This window comes from Numida meleagris, chromosome 3 (assembly GCF_002078875.1).
Source record: "Numida meleagris isolate 19003 breed g44 Domestic line chromosome 3, NumMel1.0, whole genome shotgun sequence".
NCBI classification, from domain to species: domain Eukaryota; kingdom Metazoa; phylum Chordata; class Aves; order Galliformes; family Numididae; genus Numida; species Numida meleagris.
The window spans coordinates 67,852,721-67,877,256 of NC_034411.1; the positions used below are offsets into that span (position 1 = coordinate 67,852,721).

The window sequence follows — 24,536 nt, forward strand, 5'->3', positions numbered from 1 at the left end:
AATCTGTTGTGTTCGTGCACCAGACAGACATGTTTGTCTGTCTAAACAGCTGTGATATGTACTGTTTGGAAATTCCTGCTGTTGTTATACTGATTCTACAGGAGAAAGTCTGCTGCCTTTGATAATAAGCTAGCTCCCTGCAAACATATTCTTTTAAGACATGCTTGCTGATGGCTTCTTTCTTCTTTGTTTGAAAGCAGAACTCAGTATCACAGGATGTAAAGTTTGAGCTTCTGCCTGATTCTCCTTTTATGATGGCCAGGTTGCAGTCTGCCTCCACACACCACATGCAAGAGGCATAGTCTCATCAGCAGTGAAATTTTGGGACGTGTGTATGGCATCTACAACCTTGCAGTAGTACTTTGTGTGTGTGAATCTTGAACCAAAACAAAACTTCATGTCAATTTGAAATTAGAGGATGATAGTTCATAATGTATGATGAGAAATTTTCAAATTCTACAGTCTCAACACAAGGCTCAGATGTGAGTTGAATGTAAATGGATTTAGATGATTGCAGTTGGAGAATAATGGTATTTCCACAGCACACTTTATAAAGGCTTTGAAACCATTTCCCATCTGCAGAATCTAGAGGAGGTTGCAGGATTCCAGGAGTGCCGTCTGTCTGCTTGCTAATTCTTATACCAAAAATGGGCATGATAGAAACAATGAAGCAGTTTTCCCTGAAGGGGAAAGAAGTGACCTGCTCTACATAGAAGTATTGTACTTACTATTACTTTAGCTAAATACAAAGTATGTGGCCAGGATTTACTGCCTGTCATGCATGTCCTAATCAAGGATGCCTGAACTGCTGTAGAGCCCAGGACTTTTTGTGGTGGTTTCACCACAGTTCTCTTGTCACAAGTCCAGAAACAGCTGCTGTTCCTACAGTAGCTTTAGAATAGAGACAGCCATATGCACCTTCTTGCTGCTGAGCTGGAGACTTTTTAAAAGCCCTCTTGTTTCTTTATTTGGAAAGAGCAAAACACACCAGATCACCACATGTGGAAAGCTGCATCAACACTGTGAGTGGATGTATTTTGAGAAGATTAGCTTCTGATTTGGAAGTTCAGAAACTGCCTTAAAAGAAATTTGGGATGCATACAGAGGGAAGCCATGTCGTAAGAGAGAAAAACAGTTGTAGGTGTATATGTATGTGTGGGTATGCATGTATACACAGAATGAATACATGAATGAATGATCATCCACAAAGACCAGAGACCTGTTCTCACTGATTTTACCACCAAACCCCTCCAACCTTTTGTATTTAAACATAAAATGGCCAGTGAATGGTTTGGTCAGCTGTCTATTTGAAAAGCAATATGGGCTGGGGAGTAGAGTCCTGAAATGTGTTTATTTTGGGGTGTTTTTTTTTCTTTTTAAAATAAACTTAAAAATCCAACCCTAAATGGTTTCCAGGAAACACCGTTGTAGACAAATACTTGAATGCTCACCTCTAGAGGAAGTGTTGAAGTACTTGCTAAATGCAGTCCTGCTGAGATTTTGGAAAGCCTTGTATTCTTAAACTTCAAAAAAAAAAAAATCCCTTACAAACAGGTCTAGAACGCCTGTTAGCCCACAACATTTTAAATTAAAAAATAGAATAAGTTAGAAACTAGAACCATCTTATTTAGGCCAAGGTACCTTTCACTATATCTTTCACCTTATACCTTTCACCATATCGTTCTGAGCCATCTCCGAAGAAGCACAACTAGAAGAAAATCATTTCTGAAATGCTTTGTAGATCATTTCTTAAATGCTTTGTTAAGTATTTGTGAAGTATACATTTTAAGAACATATGTAAGAGGGTCATCTGATCTGAGAAAGAAAAGTCAGTCTTCAAAAACACTATTCCTGAAAACCTGCTTCAAAAGCATTGTCATAAACTATCTGCTTGTGGTCTGCTTATCTGATACATTCTGAGTCATTTCATGGGGGATTCAGGGATCTTTCTTCCTGGCAAGGTGAACTGATTTCATACCACCTGATTATTGATGAAGAATGTCCTAATATTATTGTCCTTCACAGCTGGCACATGGTATTCAGGTGGAAGGCTAAGCTGAGTTGGTTGTTCATATCTTTAGCATGCTGGTAAGCAGATCCTTTTCTCTGGGGCCCAGAGCCTTAGCACTCCCGGGAGCCTTGGCACAGCCAAGCAGTGAGACCTGGAAAGTTACCCAAATTTGACAAGAGGGCATACCTTTTGCGAGTCAGTCTTTATACCTTTGAAGAAACTAAACCAGATGCAGAAATCTGATGTAAAAGGAGAAAGTCTCTGTGTCTGAAATCAGGGTCAGTAAAAGTCAAAGAGCAAACTACTGTGAGGATAAAAGGAAGAAAAAAGCAAGTGTGCTATTGTAAAAAGAAAACCTAGGAAACATTAGCTAAGGCTGCTGCTTGGAGAAGTGTAACTGCTGTTGGCTTGAATGTTTGAGAGGAGCAGAGCATGAGAAAATACTCCTGCTGCTTGTAAGGTCTTATGTTTAGGAGAGGGCATGCCGAACACACCTCTTCTGGTATTGCTAAGACTGAAAAGCCAGATTCTCTGAAACAGAACTATGTTGGATAAGCTGGGAACACCTTCGGTTGTATTTTAAAGAAAGTCAGTTCTACTTAAAGTAGTAGCTCTTCTAGTTGCATTTTATACTCTTGCTGCTCTAGTCTGTAGTAGGTTATATATAAAATCTTATGTAAAATCTCTCTTTCTCTTTAAGGCACAAGGAAAAGGAAATATGATGGACTACAAGAAGGTCAGTAAATTACATTTAAACCTGCTTTTTATTTTTAATATTTTATGTAATATTTTCAAGGTTATTCTTGACAGTTGAAACTTCATTATTCAAGTCATTTTGTGCATATATACATGGAGAGAGAGAGACAATGGCTTGTACTGTTACTTGATTTGAAATGTCGGTAATAGTTATCTATCCTGTGAGTATCAAACATAGCCATTTAATAATCATTTTTGCCATTATTTATTCCGTTTAATTCTCCAAACTTAGATCTCAAACCAGCTTTTTGTCAGCTTTTGCTGTCTCCTTTTCTGCAGTTGTTTGCAGGTTAATCAGTGATCTCTACTCATTGATAGAATATGCTGTTATTCTTTTCTTAACTTCACCTTAATACTCTGATACCTATAGAAATATACTCACACCTACACACATTTTATAAGTATTTGTCTTTCTTTCAGTTCCTGTTACAGCTTTTAGCTAAGTCACCACAGCATTTGTGATGCAACTGCTCTATAGTAACGGCAGATGTGAACTAACTAGCTTATTAGCTGAAAGTAGCTGGGGTACCATGAAGCTCTTAGAGAAGTGCAGGAGGTGTCTGAGAAGCTCCCCTGGTTCAGTACCAGAGAACAGCTTAACTGTGGTGGAGGCAGAAGGTGAGGTTTGTCCCCAGGTCACTCACTGAGCACAAGGCTGAGTTGTTCCAAGTCTTAAGTACATAATGAGGGTCCAGTTAGCTTCCTCCAGCATCACTGGGAAATAATAGATAAGTTACTGCTTGCACACAATTAAGAATCACTTCTTGGAGTAGAGTTTAAAGAACATTACAGCTATGAATATTTGCTGCTAATATGGAAAGCTAACATGGATACATACAAGTCAGACTTCCAATGTATTTATTCCATATTAAGAAAATTTGAATTAGTATTTTTCTACTTGTTTGAACATGAAAAGGATCTCAACCTTAACTTACTATTTAAAATCATTGTCATTTTGGTTTGGTGTTTTAATTTGTTTTGTTTTTAACAATAGAAAAACACTAATGCAACTACGCTTTCTAAATCATCACTGAGAGTACTAAATTTCTTTTTCCTCAAATATGTGAAACACTTCTTTGAATGTTCAGACTAGGCTGCTTGCTTTTCTAACTACAGAATGGATTTCCTCCTTTTCAGAGTTACAGTTGTGACATGCCCAATAACATTTCCATAGTTTAAAAAAAAAAAGTGGGAGGTGGGAGGAAGGCTTCTAAAGGCTTCTAAAATTGCTTTACTGAATTATGTATTTGTCATTATATTCTACATTTTGACTTGCATGATTTCATATTTTGAATCCTTCAGATGAAGTTGGAAAACTTAGTGTGAGTGAGCAACTTGGACACTTGAATAAAAGGAAAGGAAAGGAAAAAGCCTTCTCAAGTTTTTTGTTTCATGCAATTGACTTCAGGTGGGAAACATGATTTCGATGCTCTGGCTGATCATCTCTTACTCACAAATATTATGAGTAATGAAAAATTAGTAGTAGTTTAGTAGTGAAAAATTCTCCATTGCTTTTGCACACTCAAACAATAATCAGCTTTGGTTTTTGTGGGCTTTGTTTCAAAATCGGTGTCATGTCCCTTTCTTCTGTGTTTCTTCATTTAAAATAAGTGGCCAGTAGTTACATCCATGCTCAGTAAGCTCAGAAACCTGTAGCTCACCTCAGTGTAGTAGCTTGACCAATACATGCACCCAGCCAATTAGAGTACATATTGTGCCACACAAATTTGTATTTCTTTTTTGTCCTTTGCTGCGATGTCTTTATTTCTGTACTACTAGCATCAGTGTTTTGCACATTTGCTGTCTTTTTTTTCACAGCATCAGAGTCTCCTCTCATCTTTTTATTCAGTTGCTAGAATTACTTTAACATTCCTAATCAAATCTTGGAGGCTTGTTTCTCTTTGAGTCTCTGAAATATCTCTTTCATTTTGAAAAAGCTAAGGTCACCAAAACTAGATGCAAAACTTCACTTTTACTATGAACTTCAGCACGCCATTTGCACAAGGTAAAAATGCTGTTCCTTTATTTGAATTAATAACCATATGCATATGAAGACTTTTTGCTGTTTTGTCTGCTTAAGAATATTTCACCTTATTCACTGCAGATTTCAATTAAAATAATGAATTAAGGAAAAGATGAGAAATTGAGATCTACCCATTCAACGTGACTACTTAAAAGGCTGCTCAAGAACTTTTTAACTTTCATTTGATGCATGTTATATTAAAATGGTCTTTCTGAGCTTTTCCACTGACAAAAAAAAAATCTTGATGGTGCTAGTAAACTTAGTGAGGGCTCTGAGATAAAAACAGAAGTGAAATACTTTTCATTGTTTTAATTCGCCCCGAGACTATCATGTCAATAAGGTCACAGTTCTGCGAAATTATTAGTACTTTTTTCTCCCAGCGTATCAATCTTTTTATCAGAAGGACTTTGATATCAAAAGGACTCTTATTTTCTTGCATTATTATCTGAATGTTTCACTGAATTTTTTGCTGTACTATCACACCACATCCAGACAAATTATTGATCCATCATTATGGTTTTTTGAAAGTCTCTTACAAAGATGAAAAAGTAGTTTCAGCTCTATTTCAACTGTGTTTCTTAGATAACAACAGAAAAAGTACCAATATATGGCAGAAACAAAGCTCATGTGTGTCATTGAAAGCAGCAGCAACTTTCCTGTCATCCTCATTTGTGTGCTGAATTTCAGCAAAAATCTCAGACTTCTTTGTCCATTTTACAAATTATTTGCCCCAGATAAGCTGTGTACTTCTACAAAAACAAATTGAGATCCTCAGTGAATCACTTATTATTTTGTAACTTTGGTTAAAAATCTTCCACTGAAATCAAGACTTAATGGTGCTAGGCATTATACAGACTTGTTAAGTGAGAGTAACAAAGGTACAACAAGTTTGCAGGAGTGAATAATTCTTGTTTTCTGGCCAAGGCTGTAGTGATAAGATAAAGCTCATGTATGTGACATCCTATATTTTGCATCCAGTTCGCGTACCACAGAAAGGATTTGTTGTTTTTCTTAATGTAGGATTCATAAAAGATAAATTAAGTCATGTGAAAGAAGACATGGCAAAAATGATATTTTTTTAATGTAGCCCTGTTCACTTGCTTTCCCATGGAGTCCTTTCATCCAAACTGGCACAGGAAATATGGTACATCAGTGCTGTGACATACTTTGATGGTTTGTATATAGAAGCACCATACATGCTGTTAACAGAGCAGATCTTATACTGGATTGGCAGTAACATGAGTCAGGAAATGGTAGATCCATTCATGCGCTGCATATCACTAACGTCTTGGCTTCGCATATGGAAGGAAAGAGCTAGAGAAGAAAAATGGAAAAGGTCACATCTGGAAACAAGGAGGTTTCTTGGTGGCAGCCTGCTGTCATGATACTAATAACTAACAATAACACAGTGCCATCCAGCTGCACCAGCAAGGGTGTGTGACTCTGCTTGCCCAGCTCACTGCTGGCTGCCGCAATCAGTGCATTTGTCCTACTGTGTTGCTGTCTGTGGAACAGTTTTACCATCACATGGCATAAATGACAGTGCTCCCTCAGCTCTGATTAATTAAATGCCAGAGTATCATCATGAGCGGTGTCGTGGGACTGTGGGCAATAGGCTAGCTATTGTCCTGCTCCTGAAATGCGGCAAAGAGCTAACAACAGAAGATTGGTGTTGGTAGATGGTAATGACCTCTGGTAGTTTTCTGTTAAAATCTCTCATTTGGGGCCATTGTCATTAGTTCCTTTTGTTCTGTATATTAAAATAATAATTGTTAGTGAATATACTTTTTCTTGATGTGTCAGTAATATTACATAAGCAGACAAAACCACTCAGGAGAAGCAGCTTACTGCACTGTTGGAATTAACCAAATGTCAAAATGAATGGTGCTCACCTCGTGGGGCCCTGTAGGACTGGTCCCGTGCCCTTCTGGGAGGTCACCTCACATGGCTCCCTGTCCGTTATGAAGCAGTTGGCTCTTATTGCTTGTTGGCATTTAGTTTTGTCCCTGAAATAAATATATCCTATGTTAACGTCCAGATTATTTGGTGTGATGAGAGGGAATGGCTTCAAGTTGCACGAGAGGAGGTTCAGATTGGGTATTAGGAACAATTTATTCTCAGAAAGAATGGTGAGACACTGGAACAGGCTGCCCCGGGAGGTGGTGGAACCACCATTCCTGGAGGTGTTCAATAAATGTGTAGGTGTGGAACATAGGGACATGGTTTAGTGGACGACATTGGTGGTAGGTCGACAGTTGGACTAGATGATCTTAGAGGTCTTTTCCAACCTTAATGATTCTGTGATTCTATGATCACTTGTTAGATGGGGGATGCTGTTATGTTGTTAATTTGGGGTAAATTTAGGAGGGGGGTCGGAATCTGCATCCTGGTGGTCGCTGGGATGAAGGTTCGTAGTTATCTTCACTGCTTTCAGCCGCTCACGTGTTTGAACCAGGCGCCGTTAGCAAGGTCGTGGTCTTCTGATTCCCATTGTTGCAACACTGTTTAGGTTACCGGATGTCCCGACAAGGGGAGGCTTTTATAAAGCAAACCTTGAGTTTCGATTTGATTAACAAACCTCACCCTTTTATTTATTACATTTTGTTTTCTGAGAGAGTCTGTGTGTTTGTTTCTTCTGAAATTAGATTTTGGCTAAACTAAAGAAAGGTAACAGTTACCTGAAGTACCCAAGTGTATATCCAATACCAAAAGTCAGCTGTATCGTTGTTTTTAATTGGTGGGTGTCTTCCATGGCTTTTTTTAGGATGAGAATCCAACATAACTTTTGTTGCATTAAACCAAACAACATCACATCTTTTAGCATAAATATCACATTAATTATTTGTATGCACTGACAAATTAGTAATGGCTTCCTGGGTTACTGTGATTTGAGTATGTCATACTTTTGGGTTCATCATATACCTATCATTGTTGAGATTTAAAAGCTAATAGACCTTGACAAGTTAATTGTGAAAGACCTGGAAAGGCATAAGGAGGAGTTGGTATCTTCTCTAAAAAGCTAAAAGGTTTGTACATTCTATCAGAGGCTCAAGATGGCTTGTAATAATTTGGCAGTGTCCTATGCATAACAGCTGAGGCAGCAGTGTTCCCTTTAAACAGGACATCTTTCCTGTACTGTTAGAGGGGACTCATTCCAGATTTGGTCTCTTCCTAGAAAGGGATTTTTGGACTTCAAAATTAATTTTGAACTATTCTACTAATGGAAGTTTCTGCAGGCTGTTACGCACTTTAAAGGTGCATTTCATTACCTTTTATATTAAAAAAAAAAAGCTAAGAAAATATTGGATAAATGTGTTTATTGTTCCTATTTCAAATGGCATATATTATTCTACATATAACCAAAAAAGACTGAAAAAATGTATTCAATGATATTATGAAATGATGCACTAGAATGATTGTCCAGCTTGTATTGAGAAGGAAGAGCATAAATCTGTGTCTGTCCACAAAGGCTGCAAGTCATTGCTGAGACATCCCAAGGTGCTTCGAAAATACAAGAAACATTTTAAAAGGTTGATGTACTAGCTGTAAAATCGGCTAGTGCTTCAAGGTGACATTTCTGCAGTCTAATACAGCAAAGAGAGAACAAATTTAGAAAAGCTAGTGCAGAACACTGTAAACAATGCATTGGTCAGTCACTCAGCCAAAGACCAATCTAAATTTTGTATTTGGGGGTTCTTCTTATTTTGGTGAATAACGTACATTTCAGAAATTTAGAATAGTTCAGCTCAGTTCAAGATCAGTTCAAACATGATGTTTAAAGATTTCAGTATATAAGAAATTAAGATGTTTAGGGCCATTCAGACAAAAAATACATTTTTTTTCCTGAAGTTGCTTGTTATCCTGTCACTTAATCCTAAGTTTGATCATGAAAAAGAAAAAGAAATTCCTGTGTTCTTCTCCCTTTGCACATAAAATCTAGTTCTATCAAAATATTTCCACATATTCACAGAGTCTCCCGCCACAGAATTTATTGTTCCCTGTAGGTAAAACTATCTAAAAGGAATCTTGTTGTTCCTTAGGCTGGGAAATAACGTAAAAATACATCAGCACAGAAGATTTGAAGTTGTTCCTTTATACTTGAACACCTGCTGTTTTTTTGTCTTCATTGATTCTTCAATCTCCAAAATCCAGCAGTCCCTAGATTGCCTTGTTGTCCTTTTGTTGCCCTCAGACAAGCAATCTTCTCCAGCAGGAGCCCGAAACAGTTGCTCTGGAAGGCAAATACCTTATTTCTGTGTTATATATATATAAAACTATATATAACTATATATATATAACAAATATATATATACCATAATAAATATATATATATATATTTGCCTTTTAAGACAAGGAGACTAGAAAACATAGTGCTCAGAACTCAGCTTTAGTCACAAAATGATGCAGTAATTGAAGTTGGAAGAGACCTCTGGGGAATATCTGGTCCCACCTCCTGCTCAAAGCAGAGCTGGTGTGAATTGATTAGCTCAGTGCCTTGTCTAGTTGAGTTCTGGATACCTGCAAGGACTGTGTTTTTACAACCTGCCTGAGAGATCTGTTGCATTGACTTCCCTCATGGTGGAAAAGAACATCCTAGAGTCTCATCAGCATTTCCCATGCTGCTACCTGTGCCCAGTGCTTCTCCTCCTTTCCACATGAACCTTTGAAAAGAGTCCTGTTCAATGGCTCCTCTGCACTTGTCTTTGAGATGGTTGGGGCAGCAATTCCAGCCTTCTGCTCTTAAGCTGAACCAAGCAATTTGCAGCCTTTCCTTGTTAACACAGCTTGAAGTGTGGTTGATGATCTTTGCTGCAAGGGCACACTGTTTCAAGAAAAAGTAGGTGTGCAGGTAACTGTGAAGGAAAACGTGTAGTTCAAATATGAGAGAAATGGGATGTGGACCTCTCAACCTATTGGTTGTTGATTTGACTCTAGTTGAATGTTATCAGATATGGTTAGAGGCAACTTCTGTTGGATAACCAGTTAGCACTGTATGTGAAAATAGTGATTGGTCTGAGATTCACCATCACTACCTTTTCATTACTCTTACTGTATTTATAACAAATCATTAGAATCTAAAAGCTGAATAGACCCTTTTCAGGGTTTTTAATCCAAGTGTAGAATATTTTTATGTGCCTAAATATGTAATTAAAAAAAAAAAAGCTAATGGTCCAAAGTAGGAGCAGGAATGTGAATTCCTGCAATTCACTACCATTTTATTTATGGAATGGGCCTAGATGGCACCTTTTTGTTTTGTTGCTTATGCTGGAAATCATTTCTTATACTGTTACTCTTCAGGAAATCATTTCTTAGTCTTGCTAGCTTGTAAACAGGGAGATGGGACATACAAACATACTTCTTTCTTTTTAGGGTGGGCTTAGAGGGGTTAGTTCTCAGCTGTAGAACCGTTCTGTTCCTACGTGAAGGGCCAGAAACACAAACATTATATAAGGTGACATGGTCATTGCCCCCAAACTACTCTTGTGTTTTATTTAAAATGAGATATAACAGTCCTGAGACCAAAGTCTCAAGCTCAGCTCCCCCTTTTCATAAAAAAAGCACCTTCTGTTGTTTCTTGGTTCTATCTTGGCCCAGCAAACTTAGGAGGGTTGAATGGAAAATGCTCCTACTCCAACTGTTGATTGCTTATGGTTGTCTCCTGAAAGATAGGTATGGCCAGGGTATGGCAAGTGGCAATCTTCATAGCACAGTCAGTGTCGTCTTACTTTTTATTTGCAGGATGTTCCTAGAGCATGAGTGCAGAGGGACATAATGGAAAGCAACATTAAAGGTGGAAGGAGTCAGAAAAGATCCCTTTCTCCTCCTCTTGATTTTCTGATAGAAGGTGGCTGAAGTAGGAGCTGATACAGAAATGAGGAGAAGGGAAGCTGGAGAAGTAGAGCCCAGCCACTCACTTCACAATTTGTCCTGTGTGCATTCAAAGCATTCCAAACCTCAGCAGTTCCCTCCTTTCCATATCCTCCTATTCTCATTTGCTCTTTCTGTATGTCTTGATTAGAGCCATCCCTCCTTCCAGTCAAAGACCAGGGAATGGGAAGAAATGAAAATAAATTCATTGCAAGTCAAATGGATAGGGCAGGGCCTAGTGCAGATAGTGTAGGCTGTATGCAGCAAGGCTCTTAATATGCTTTTTTTTCAGTGCCCAGCCAGGTATCTTTTTTCAAAGTCTGTGAAGATTTTGTTGTTGTGTTGCTTTTTCTTAGACTCATAGAGCAACCTTTCAGACAAAAAACTTTGGGTTTCTGAGCTTCATGTGTACAATGCTAAGCCTGGTCAACATCTGGATAGATTGAGGGAAACAGAAGGTGCTGAGGAAAAACAGTGATGATTTGTTGGGAGGGGTTATTGCTTCCCTTATGAATCTTAATTGGGCTGCACTGTTTTAAAACTATTCTTAAAGCTGAATTGAAAGTAGAGCCCTTCTGTGAACTTTCACATGCTTGGCACCTTTAGAAAGAAGTGAGGCTTTATTGCCAGTGGTTGGAACAAAAGCCAAAAATTTAAAATGCAGTATTCCAGCATATCTAGCAGTTGAACTGGCAAAAAAATGTCTAAGTAAGCCGTATCTTGACTTGTATTCTGTTTTAATTATTGAATGCTGCTCTGAAGTAGGTTGTATTTTAATGATGGATGGAATTGTTCCTACCAGTGGAAATATGTTAGCACAAAATGACGCCATGTAAGTAGACACCAAAAGATGAGATTCCTTTACTTAGAAGAAATTAATGAGGGAGCTTAATTGAAGTTTATAAAGTAATAAATTGAAGGAGTTTGTTTTTCTTTTGTATTTATTTGCCTAAAAAGTTAGCTATTCCTATCTAAATGAAATAGTGGAAATAATACATCTAAACTGGATACATGCATTTTTTAATGTACTTAATTTGTGAAGTTCATTGCATGAAATCACTGAAGTCCAAAAATTGAGAGCAAGTGTGGAAGTGTAGCTCCAGTAAAGCTAACAGTGCACCTAAAGGCATAAATCAGTTGTTTTGCATAAAGCAGGGCTATTGAAGCCTGGTTTCCTATGGAGTTACATCCTGAATTTTTTTAATAACTTTCTTCCAACGAGAAGCCCAATTTGTACTCCTGCTTTTTTTTTCCCCTTCCTTTTTACAACCGTGTCTGAGACAGAGGTAACATTCAGTCTGATTAATCCAGACTGGTTTGCCTCAGTGTATGTGTACTTAGTTGAATTGGCCAGCTGATTCTGCAAGTGGAACACGAAACGAAGTTGTTAAGGATGTGAAATTGTTCATGACATGGGATGATACCTAACTAAAAAGCTGAGGAAGGAGCCTGTCATATAGGCAGGGATTTTTTCATTTAGAGGTCCCTTGAACTTTGCCTGCAAACATTCAATAGTAGATTAGTCTGATTTTTTTGTATAGTGATTTCTCTGCATGTATCTTGACATGGGCTTTCCGTTGTTTTGTCTTCAAGGCACTGTATGTGTCTATGGGTTTGCACAAGACAAGCACATAAATAGGTTGCGTCCCTCAGTTACTTTCTGAATTCTCCCTCATCCCAGATTTTAGTTTAAAGATTTTTTAGAAGCTGATCTCTTTCCAGTATACATCTCAGCATATACTTACAAGAGCATTAGCAGGTACATTAAACATTTCTAGTGAGCTTTAGCAAATCAGCAGTGTTTGGTTCAAGATGTGTGGGCTCTACCGTCTCTCAATGTTATGACTGAAGGAAGGGGAGAGGAACACCTTTCCATGCTATTCACGTACCTCCTTTCTCTCACCTGTCCCCACCTTCGCTGCAGAGCTGTGCTGTATGGCTGATTCCTGTTCGTTAGAAGATGTGTTGAATTAACGATGCAGTGCAGTTTTGCCTCCAGGTTAGTTCTCCAAAGCACAGTGCAGGAAAATTCTAACTGGAAAGAAAAATAAAATTTTTATGAACTGGGACCTGAACACTCAAGTGCTGTAATATGCTTTCAACTAATTTCATCTCTAAATATGGATAATGAATCCACTTCAGTTTGTATTAAGAAATATCATTCATTTTAAATAAACGCAAGTATCTATAAAATGTGGATGACTTTTACAGTTTGGACGTGGCTGAGATATTTTTGACATGATTTAATCTAGGTTGTTACGGTTATAGTGATGTATTTGTAAATGAATTGGGGCATTGTGCTATGTGTTGGAGGAAAACATAATTTGTAGAACCCTGCATAACTAGTTAATGTAGACACCTGTGTTCAAGAAAAGCCTTTCTTAAAAACACAAACAAAAAAAGCTGATACCGTGATGAAACTGAACAATGAAAGACATACGGGACATATTAAGGATTATGAAATGCTGTCATGATTTAGGGATAATTGTCTGTATTATTTTGTGGGAAATTTAACCTTTCATTTTCCCAAGTTTTTTAGGTACCAGATCTTTCCAGCAGCTTGCTCTGAATGTTGCTGTGAATTTTACTTTCTCATTGGTTCAGTGTATCACTGAACCATTCTCAGTTTCCCTGTCCTTACTGAGAGGACAGCCTGGAGGGCCAGCAGTATTGTGGGCTGCATCAGAAAAGGGGTTGCCAGCAGGGCAAGGGAAGTGATTAGCCCCCTCAGCTCTGCCCTCCTGAGGCCCCATCTGTAGTTATGCATCCAGCCATGGGGCCCCAGCACAAGAAGGATGTGGACCTGTTGGAGCAGGTCCAGAGAAGGGCCACAAAGATACTCAGAGGGCTGGAGCACCTTTCCCTTGAAGAAAGATTAAGGCAACTGGGCTTACTAAGTTTGAAGAAGTGAATGTTCCAGGGAGACCTCACTGTGGCCTTCCAGTACTTGAAGGCAACTTACAAGCAGGAGGGGGATTGACTTTTTACACAGTGTGATAATGATAGGACAAGGGGGAATAGCTTCAAACTAAAAGAGGGGAAATTTAGATTCGTTGTTAGGAGGAAATTCTTTGCTAAGAGGGGGGTGAGGCACTGGCACAAGCTGCCCAGAGAAGCTGTGGGTGCCCCATCTCTGGAGGCGCTCAAGACCAGGTTGGATGGGGCCCTGGGCAGCCTGAGCTGGGGAGTTTGCATAGGCGTAGCTGAGTACAATAAAGTTGAACAAACCTTGTTTTACTGACAGAATTTGCTTTCGTCCACTGTCAGAAATGTAATCAGGCAGCGTATAAATAGAAATCTGTAGCACAGAAGGCAAGAGCACCATGCATGCCATCCTTTGTCTGTCTCCAAAAAAAATGGGATGCAATGGGCATTTAGCTTCTCACTGCAGCAAACGGGAGAGCCAGTGAGCGTGCAGTGTGCCAGTGCTGCACAGCAGCTCTCTGACAGTGGCGTGGGTTGAAAATGCCCAGATGTTTTGAAGTCTTGTGTTGTTGCTGTGCACCTGCTGGAGAGCTGGCATCTCTCAGTGATGGCAGAGTGAGCGATGTGTGTTAAATCACCTGCAGTTCTGTTGTAGTCTGGAGCCAGAATAGAGCAGCTGTACACCCGAGACCATTCTGAGAACTGTTTCTAATTGCTTCGGTGATTGCCTTTACCTCGGGAAAAGGTGGTGGAAGCACTGCCATCACAACTAACCATGCTCTGGCCCTACTGGAGCAGTCTCACCATGCCTGTGTTTCCCAACAGCTGCAAGAAGCGATCAAGGCTGGCAAAGGTGTGACTTCTGCCATCGACCTGTGCCGTTGCCATGGAAACCACGCACTGGCAGCCCTGGAGAGCTTCCCTCCCTCGGAGGCCAGAGCCGCCCTGGCCAACATCGTCTACGCCGTGACCCGGTTCTCCTGAGGCCTTCGCGGGAGCCGCCTGGTGCCCATCGGCAGGGACCCACCTGGCCTCCCACCGTGACAGGCAAAATTCAGGGAAGGGGGAAAAAAAAGGAAAAGAAAGGGGAAAAAAAAAAAAAAAAAAAGGTCACGCTTTCACTTGTCATGCCAGAAGCACACTTGAGGCTGCACCGGCAGAAATAATTAATGAGGCCTGTTTCCGTGACCTCAGCAAATGGACAGGAAATAAGTGCATATTGATTGGGCACCGGCGGGGACGGCGCCAGGGCGGAGGCCGGTGGTTTTCCTGCCCAGGGAGGGCGTGCGGAGGGAGCAGGTGTCACTCGAAACGCCCCCGGCTGCCAGAGCCAGCGGGCACCCCATCTTTGACAGGAGGGCAGGGAATTAACAGGGGAAAGTCCTTTATCTGTCTGCACGGCCTGTGGCTCCTCGCACTGTTTTCATGTATTGAAATGTAAAATTGCCCTGTGTCTAATGCTTTCCCTATCTGAGTAACTTGCCGAGAAAATGTGTCAAGCATGGTAAGTAGGAGCTTTAAAATATTTAATCAAATATTAATTTGGTTCTGCTGAGGGAAGTGGCTGCCTGGTTTTTGTACTGTGCATACAGAATATGCTGCTCTGGGTCAAAGAATCGAGGGAATTGAGGGAATATCCTGCTTTAAGATTGAGCAGTTTGTTTCTGCACAACCTTACACAGAATAATTTCCTGGATTTGTGATGCTTGTATTCATTTCAGCCAAATAAATGTTAATTTGTAAGGCTAGATGTCGGCCTTGAGCAGAAAGGGATGAGGAATGTTCTACTGTGAGCACAGTCTTTAATGGCTCTGAAGAATATAGAGAAAGCATAGGAGAAGTTCTGAACCTCAGTGTGTTGAATTTTAAAGTTCAGCTACAGAAGGCTTCTGAGGTGTATCAGGAGCCTGCAATGTGAGACCGTCTCTGTTTTGTTCATAGGAGATGATTTTTGTGGTTTGCATGCATGCAATCTGAGAACGTCGTTGACAAGAAGGCTGAGTTTACATAAATGATCTAGATTGAGACTCAGCTACCTTTCTTCCTTCTGTGGTGTAATTACAGCCCAATCTGGAGACAGCTAGCACAGCAAACAGATTTCATTACGTCGTTCACTCAAACACTAAGTGGAGTTATTTCTGTTAAATTCTCTCCTCCCTCCTTCTCCCCCTGCACTCCTCCCCGCTCTGTCACGCAGCTTATTTATCATAGACCAGCGTGTTGCATTCCACCGAATGCAAAATACAAATACAGACTGTATCCTCTAAAAATATACTGAAAATGTATCCTGCATAATGTACATAATATTCCGTGTAATATATGTCTATATTATACTGTAATATTGCATGTATAATAAGGACACTTGAGACAATCTTTGTACAGGAGCAGTGTCCAAAACTCAGGACTTTTTTTTATCTTGGAGAATGTCTTCAGCACGAGACCGCTTCTTGCTTGCACTTTGTTTTTCATGCCTGCCCTGGCATTTTCTGTCTTCCCAAGCCCGGGGCACTTCTGGCTCTGTTGGTGCTGCTGCTGCAGGAAGGCTGGAGACTGCAGAAAAGTGCACAGGTGATGGCAGCCATGGGCATCTGCCTTAGAACTTCAGGGAACTTCACAGGTGAAAATGTACATTGGTTAGCTAATGTAGGCACCCGGCTTGAAAGTAAATATTTAAATTCAACCCCAGTCATATTTCAGACAGCTTTTCTGGACCTGATTTTTACATGTTACGCATAGAAGGAGCCGTACCTTGCCTTTATCTTACATCTACGCTAAGTGCTACAAAATTATTAAAGGCTGCAAGAAGCTTGGATCTGCTGGAGATATTCTGAGCCATCTTACCTCGGTTATGTGAAGAAAAAAATCAAACATGCAAAACAACTGTGTACACCTGGTTTATTTTTTTCATGCAAGTACATTCTTTTTATATGTACCTTTTGCTAATAAAGGCAAATCGACAAAAGTATTGCCAATGGTTTTGTATTTTTACCACCAGAAAGTTCTGCTTGCTCTTTAAGTGTTCCTTAACATTAATTTAAAAAGAAGGCAAAATGAATTGTCCATACCACTACTATTGGGTAATTTTATATTCAATATATTTGTCTATAATTTTTGAGAAATTTTTGTTGCCTTGTTTTATCCAGGTAAAATGCAAGCAAAGAATTACAACACTCTGTTAAACTGTGGGTTAATTAATCACAGCTGAGTATTGGTATGTCCCCCACACCATATGCAATTTCTGAACCATGGTGGAACCGTCAGATTGTTCTGGTTTTATTCTCCTGGATTTCTTTCCCCACCCGCTTCTGTAAGAATATCACAGAAGGGGAGGTCTGGGTTCTGTTGTGGAAGGAATTCGTAACATTTGCTTCAGCAATCCAGGTGGCAGAAGCTGTGTTGTCTTCAGCTATCTTAGTGGAGCATATATATATAGTGAAATTATAGATAAGATTGAAAAAAAAAAAAGGAAAAAGAAAAAAGAAAACTGTCTTCAAGGTAATCTGCTTTTTCAAATTTTCTAATGACCAAGAGAACTATCAGAATGTGCATTAATTAAAGAGTTTGAGGAGTGAGGTGATTTTGGTTTTTAGCAAAACTGAGGACATATGCCATTTCCTTTCCATGCCTTTGCATTTCAGAAGGGCTTTGGCACAGAAAATCACACCTAATGTTTATGTCTGCTTTTCTTAATTGCCACCAATACACTGATCCAAAACACAAGTGACTCAACCAGAAGTACCTATCAGCTGCTCCTCTGAACTTCATCCCAAAATTTGTATTGCTGGACCATTCCACGGGTATACAAAATACAGGACAAGGTCCCAATTGCTCATAAAACCAAACTGAATTCATCTGCAAAGAGCACAGCTGCAGTGGTTAGAATGGCTGTCTCATATGCGTCTAATGGAACTTCCAGCCTGGTTTTTCCAGCTTCACAATTGTGATAATGTTGTATAAGAAGGCTGTAAAATTCAACTTCTAATTGTTTGGAAAATAAGGTACATAGGAGCTTAGAAATGTTGGCTGGAAGGGGAGAGTTAAAGGTCACATACTCAGATCTCCCATTCACAGTGGGGTTGTTGCCAACACCAAGCCTTGGAAACCTCCTACAGGTCCTCCATGCAGCCTGTCCCAGTGCTGCTCCACCTTCCTTGTGAAGGAGTTTCTGATGTCCTCCCTCACCACAGATGGTGGTGATGGCGCATTTCTTCTGCCACAACTAAAAAGAGTTTGGCTCCCTTGTCTTTAATTCCCTACCCTGTACTTGTAGGCTGGTGGTGGCTGGTTGCCTGTCAGTCTGCTCTCAGTGGCCTGAGCGGCCACAGCTCTATCATCCCCTCCTGGTAGCCGTCATTGCTAGGTCCTGAGCAGCAGGATAGCTGTCCAGAGACCTGCACCACTTTCATATTATGCCTGTTGGGCTGCAAGCCCGAAAGAGGCCGCTTCAGGAACAGCCTCCCTGGGCATGGTCAAGTGGAGAATAAAAACTTACTGTGATGTACTGGAACTAGCTGGGATGGAGTTGATTTTCTTCTCTGCAGCCTGTATGGTGCTGTGCTCTGGATCTGTGACCATAGCAGTATCAATAGCAGACCAGTGCTCTAGCTGTTGCTGAACAGAGCTTGCACAGCACCCAGGATTTCTTTGCATCTCATTTTGCCCCCACAGTGAGCAGGCTGAGGACAGGTGGGACAGCTGACCGCAGCTCACCAGAGGAATAATCTGTGCCATGGAACGTTGTGCTCAGCAATAAAAGCTGGGCTGTCTTCCAGGGAAGCTGCTGCTTTGGGTCTGGTTGGGTATCAGTTGGCTGGGGGTCATTGTTTCTGCATCACTTGTTCTTTTGTGGGTTTTTTTTCCTCCTATTAAATTGTCTTTATCTCTACTCACAAATTTTCTTTCTTTTGCTCTTCTGATTCTCTGTCCCAGCTCACTTGGGGAGTGGGGGGTCATGTCTGTGTGAGCAAGCAGCTGCATGGTCTGCCATATTGCCCTCCAGTGTGAGCCCGCAGCAGTCCTTTCTGGTGCCCAGCTCAGGGCAGAACAGAGGTAGTGACAGATTTGGCTGGAGCATGCTAGAGGGAGAGCTTCTGTTTAGCCTGTTGCTGGTCACAATGTTTATTTACTTGTTCCCACCCCTGGTTTATTTATTTCCTTACCTGCTCCATGCCAGGCACTCACTCTTGCTGTACATCAAATTTGAGAGCCTGTTAAAGGCTGTTCTTGCCTTCTGTGGTTTGCTGTGCTCTGCAGCACCTGCTTGTGCTTTGCCTGGGAGAACTATGATAAAAGCACTGGCCTCAAGCCTAATCTGGTATTTGGGCTTTGCATTGCTGCTGTCCCAGTGCTTTGGGAACCATCTCGTGGAGACAACTAACAACTGCAACTTTTCCCACTTTTCTGAGAGCCAATTTGTGAAGGAGACAAAGAATGGCACCTTCCCCTTCTCCTGCAGGGCGGATGCTTCCTACCTTGCTCTAACAGCTCTTCAGTACCTTCAGTGTCCTAGACTACTCAGAGCGCTTCTGTCAGTGCATCTCGGAAATGTGATTCTGACTTTTCCTAGGGCTAACCAACTATTTAGGAATATCACAGGACCTACCTTGTGGCACTGTGGTCATGGGTGGCAAGGCGTGTGGGTGAATAAGGACAGGCACCAAGAACAGTTTTCCAGTGTGGGATTTCACCCCCAAACAGACGGGGCAGAACACTTGAGAAAGCGATGCCCTGGCTATGCCAAAGGGACACAACTCCTCACGCTGTGCTGGGGCCTGGTCTGCACCTACCAACCACTACGCAGTGTCCTCAGGGTGAGACAGGGTCTCCAAGAGACCGTAGCTAAGCCAGAGACCCAACCTCAGCTACCTCAGTCACTCCTACGGTCAAATAAAGAAACAACAGAAGCAGAAGTCGACTCATTTAGCCTCTGGAGGCAGCTCCCCAAGTTGAGCATAAGGGAAAGGTATCCCTTTAAAGAGGATCTTGTGTGCTGCTGAGGTTAGTGGACCACCACTGAGGAAGGTAACCAGTACCTGACAGCATTAGCCATGGTGGAGGTGGTTTGCTGCAACCTGGATGACAACTGAACATCCAAAGATCCAGATGAAATCCAGCACATGTGGACCATGTGGCAGAAGTTTATGCTGAGCACACTGATGTTGTACACCTGCATCCTGGCTACAAGGATCTGGATGAACTGCAAGCACCAGTGGTGGACAGGTCAGCTGGGCAGCTCCAGCAATCAAAGGAAATCTCTCTTCTTCTGACCCTATGTGCCTGCCTCTTGGCTGTGGAGAGGCTGTCCCAACAGCTCCAGTAACTCAGATTATCTGTCCTCAACCATACAGGCCAGCATCTCAGCTGTTGAGAGTCAGCCTTCCTCTGCTCAAAGGAAAGGGTTCCATGGGTGAGTCTGCATGACCACAAGGAGGACATGAGGAAGCAGGGTGATGAACCCACCTCGAACCCACAAGATCAGATACGTGAACAGTGAGGAAAAACAGTGGCCAAAAAAGGTCCATCCAGGAAAATTACCAATCCAGTTGCTGATTCCTCAGGCAGAGAAGGAGAGCTGATGCCAGATAAGGTTGTGAATGCCCCCTCCCTGGAAGCATTCAAGGCCAGGCTGGATGGGACTCTGAGCAACCTGGTCTAGAGGGAGGTGTCCCTGCCTATAGCAGGGGGGTGAAACTAGATGATCTTGGGTTGGACCCTTCCAACCCAAACCATTCTATCATTCTATACGATTCTATGGTAGTCCTGACTCTAGTGAAGGGATTTCTGGTTTAAAGTTACAAGACTAAGGTAATTAATACTCTGACCAGGACTAGAGGAGCCCTGACCTCCAGTCAGGTGGATGAAAGGGCAAGTGGGCTTATTGGGCTGCATGGATTTGATGGCCTCATCAGCTGGCTGTATGGCTCCTAATGTAACCCAGGATGTGCCTTGCCCTGCTGGCAATAGAACGCACGCATGACTTAGCATGCAACCTATTTGATTAAAGTTGCTAAAGCATTGAAAGTTTTTTGAGTTTAATGGAAGTATTGAGTGTTCTGTGGAGTGGCTGGGGAATGCTTCTTGCCCCAGGTATGTTGTTCAGGTGTACCCCCAGGGCACCACAAGCACCACAGCTGGTGGTGCTCTGGGGTATAACTTGTTGCTGAAATCTTTCCATTGCTGCTTCTCAGTCTCCCAAAGCAATTCAAAGGAAAGAAAATTTCTAATTCTGAAAGTGATCTGTTTTCACAGTCTTTGCAATAAATTCTCTTTTTTTTTTTTCCTTTCAGAAACCAATCCCTAAAATGCACTAATTATTTACATAACCGGCATTCACGTTTCATTTCTGGGGTAAATCTGACCTGTTTTTCTAAAATGAAGTCATCATTAAGCTCAAATTTTGATAACAAGTTGACAAATGCCATTAAAATTACCCGAGCCATAAGGCACAACACTTGTTGTAGGTTGTGAAGAGGAGGAGGGGGCGATGAGAAAATAGACACTGGAAGCCCTGTGCTTGCTGCTGCCCGCTCTGTCCCCACATCCAGGCGCTGCCACTCATGCATGGCTGTGCCCGTGCATCGCCGGGTCCCTGTGCTGTGCCAGCTGAGGAGTGCTCTGGCTCCCCCGCGTGTAGGAGACTCACGCTCTGCAGTGCTGCAAGTTGGCTTTCATTCCTCCCTGTCTGCAGAATGTTTTTTTTTTTTTTTTTTTGCCAAGGTGCATCTCCGTGGAAAAAGATTGTTTCTTCTCCAAAACAGAAACAGTGAGGTGACTTCTTACTAACTGGGAAGGCAGCATCCCAGAGCGGGGTGTGACCCCCCTCGCATGGTGGGATCACTGGTCTGCTCAGAGGGGTCACATCACACAAGGACATGGCTAACAGTGACAGGCGTGCCAGTGATAATTAAAGCAGTATTTGCCGGATTTATCTGGTTTCTATGGAATTTATTCAGTCCATTTAATTTCGGGGCTATATTCTCCTGTATAGGATTACATAGGGCAATTGCAATTTTGCAGCGATGTTATAAAAATCTTGCTTAAAAATATTTTAATTTTCCCCATTTCACTTTGTCTTCCTCCCTTCTCTCCTTCCCCCAGATATCAAGAGCTGAAAATACTTTCATTATTATTAGAACAACAATGATCAGTTTTGTTGTCGTTTTCTAATTGTTCACAGAAGTGAGCACTTTGCTTGCAGCAAAACCAGCATCTTATAACCAGCCCCTTTTCTGCCTTTGACATTTACACCGAATTACTTGAATCAACTGCAGTGTTCATATTTTAGCAGTTATTAAATGTCAAATTACAAAAAGGAAATGCTATCTAGAAGTAATTAGTGGAATCTGAAACAACTGCCGGCAGATTAGATTACATTTTTTTTTTTCCTCCGCCAAAACATAAACACTGATTTTAAAGAGCCTTACTCTGCAGATGAGCGGGATGCTCTCTGTGTGAGCGGCTTCTCCAAAGCAGAGCACGATCAGGAGAGAAAGCCTTTTTCCCCCTTGGCCCATTCTGATGAAAGCTCTCCAACTTGCACATTGTGCTGGAGCAGTTCTTCATTCATCGCATGTGCCTGCTGAAAACTGTTTTCTGTTTGCGGCACTCGAGCTGTACTATTTATAACCCAGCCGAACAATGCAAACTGGAGGCAGTAAAAGGTGTGTGTTTCATATGCAAATCGCTAGCGATAATTTTGTACAATTACACTTAGTTGCTCGCATCATTATTTTCAGCACCGACATAAAGGAAATACAACAGAGCACTGGCAGGAGAACACTAAAGGAAAAATGCCTGCATTACGGAGACTTATTTTAATAAAACAATGGTGTTGCTTTTGTCAACCTATGGAAGTGAACACGTTATAATTTTATATCGATTTACAACAACTATGACTATCCCTTTCTCTGCTCATGAGCTGTAAATGGCTTTTAGATGTACATGCGCTGAGATAAGATATCTTTGCAGGAAAATAAATGGAGTTCAAATATCAAGCGTTTCTTAAAGACCGGGGCTGCTACGAATAGTCACGCTACTAGTGACTGGAAGTATTTCTTACTCAAACTTTTATGAAAAGGAATTTCTTGTGATCACATTTTCTTGTAGTAATAGCCATTAAGCATGTGGGATTCCTTCTGTTCTTGGAAATGCAGGCCCCCACGCCTGCCGTTTTTAGAGAGAAAAGAAAGAAAGCAAACAGATACAATTTTCCAGTTTCAAAGGCGGATTTATTTTCTGTTTGGTAAAATGCATTCACTTTTCAAATACACGACTGTTCTCCAAGACATGGTGGCAGTTTGGGTTACCATAGCTGTGAACCAGGGATGCGCACGAATGCACGTCCAGAAGACAAGGTTCCTGTCCACTGAAGAGCTCTCCCATAGCAGTGGGGGCAAAGAATGAAAGGGAAAATCTCGAGCTGCTTCTGAAGTAAAGAGGGTTCCTTCCACAAAGACTTCTGAAACCTGAACGCTCCTGTTCAGGTTCCTGTTCCTCCCACCTAATAAAAGTGCTTAAAAAAATTAGTCGGCAAATCAGACAGACGAGTTCTCATTGAAACCCCCTTTTCTACATTGCTTACCAAATTATTGCTATTTTTTACATATTGCTGCAAATATTTGAATGCAGATATCTTAATGAGGTACGAGACAATGCAACAGGCCTAAAGCATTATTTCTCTGTGTAATGATTTCCTTGCCAAGAGCTTAAAAGGGGCTTACACTTCCAAGAGTGAAATTGCTCAGACATGTAAATTTTTAAACAGTTGTGGATGCAACTGATGTATGCATCAACTGCTGCAGCACAGAGGCAGATTTTCAGTTCCTCTCTGGGTCAGTTACTCTATTCTTGATGCTCCATTACTGTTCTCTCCTACTCCTATCTTCTACTGCAGTTTTGATATGATTTTGGATTCTCTATTCTGACATCCTTGATTCAATTAGCAATACAACTATAGTATTTCTTGCCTGTATTTGCCAAGTTGGGCTTCCAGCAGCACCTATCATTGTCCTTAAGAACAAGATGCAGTGTTGCTACAAAATTTGGAAGTATCACATTCCAATTTTGTTTCTGAGAAGAAAACCTGCAATTATATTAGCTGCCGCTCCAAGCCAGTGCTTCCCAATCAGTGCAGGAAGTCGCAGGCAGAATCCCCCAACACTGCTTGCACCCACGGAAAGTTTGCAAATAGAAAAGAAGCTCAGGTGTCTTCTGCAGCTCCTTCCCCTCTAGGTTGCAGCACGGTCTGGATACTGCCTGCAGCACATTACTTGTTCAGCACTGTTGCCTGTGGGCCAGCACGGGCTCTAAGCAGGCATCTGCCATGTGTCTGCACACATCCCTTTGGTCTGCCTGGCAGTGAAAAGTTCTGAGGAGTGTGAAGTTGGTCATCATGTGACAGACACTCTTGCGTTATTTGCCATTGAATATTTCAGGCTTGTATAAATTTTGAGTCACAGACCACCTTTCACTGCAGATCCAATGAGTTAATTGGACTGATTGATTTATTTTTTATTTTGGTACGTTCTCATGCACCTGTCCAATTCTGGCAGGCCAGTGCAGACTCTTGACTTCACCCATGCACTTATGGGAAGCACTAGAGGGCAATCCTGGCCCTGGCAGAGTACTGGGGTCCAGCAGCAAGCACTGGCCCCATCATCCAGGCAGTGCCCTCCGATCCCAGCTCTCAGTGCACCTGCACAGTGAGCAGGGTGTGCCCTGCTCCTGCAGAAGTCAAGCAACAGCCAAGAAGAGGCCCTGCTTGCCTTCCTATGAGAAATGGACTTGGTTTCACGCTAAGGTCTTGTGCAAAATGCATATGACTTGCAAGGAACTCACTCTGCACACTAAGGCTGTTTCTCTTCTGCTTTCCCTATGCAATCCCTAGCTCTTGGGCCTGGCTGCAAGGTGGCTTAGATTCAAGATGTGTGCTGGAGAAAAGTGATTGACTGGTGC

The 24,536-nt window shown here is 41.5% G+C and overlaps 1 protein-coding gene across 3 annotated transcripts in view; it reads left to right on the top strand.

The window, feature by feature from the left end:
• Nucleotides 1-16,548, top strand: part of PDSS2 (decaprenyl diphosphate synthase subunit 2) — a 120,416-nt gene extending 103,868 nt beyond the window's left edge. For 2 of the 3 annotated variants that reach the window (XM_021390915.1, XM_021390917.1), the window contains exons 7-8: nt 2,712-2,747; nt 14,409-16,548. In XM_021390915.1, coding sequence (XP_021246590.1) covers nt 2,712-2,747; nt 14,409-14,567 — 195 coding nt within the window. In that variant the 3' untranslated portion in view covers nt 14,568-16,548. Of the gene's footprint in view, nt 1-2,711; nt 2,748-12,582; nt 12,658-14,408 lie in introns of all 3 variants that reach the window. The other variant, XM_021390916.1, reaches the window with a different exon arrangement.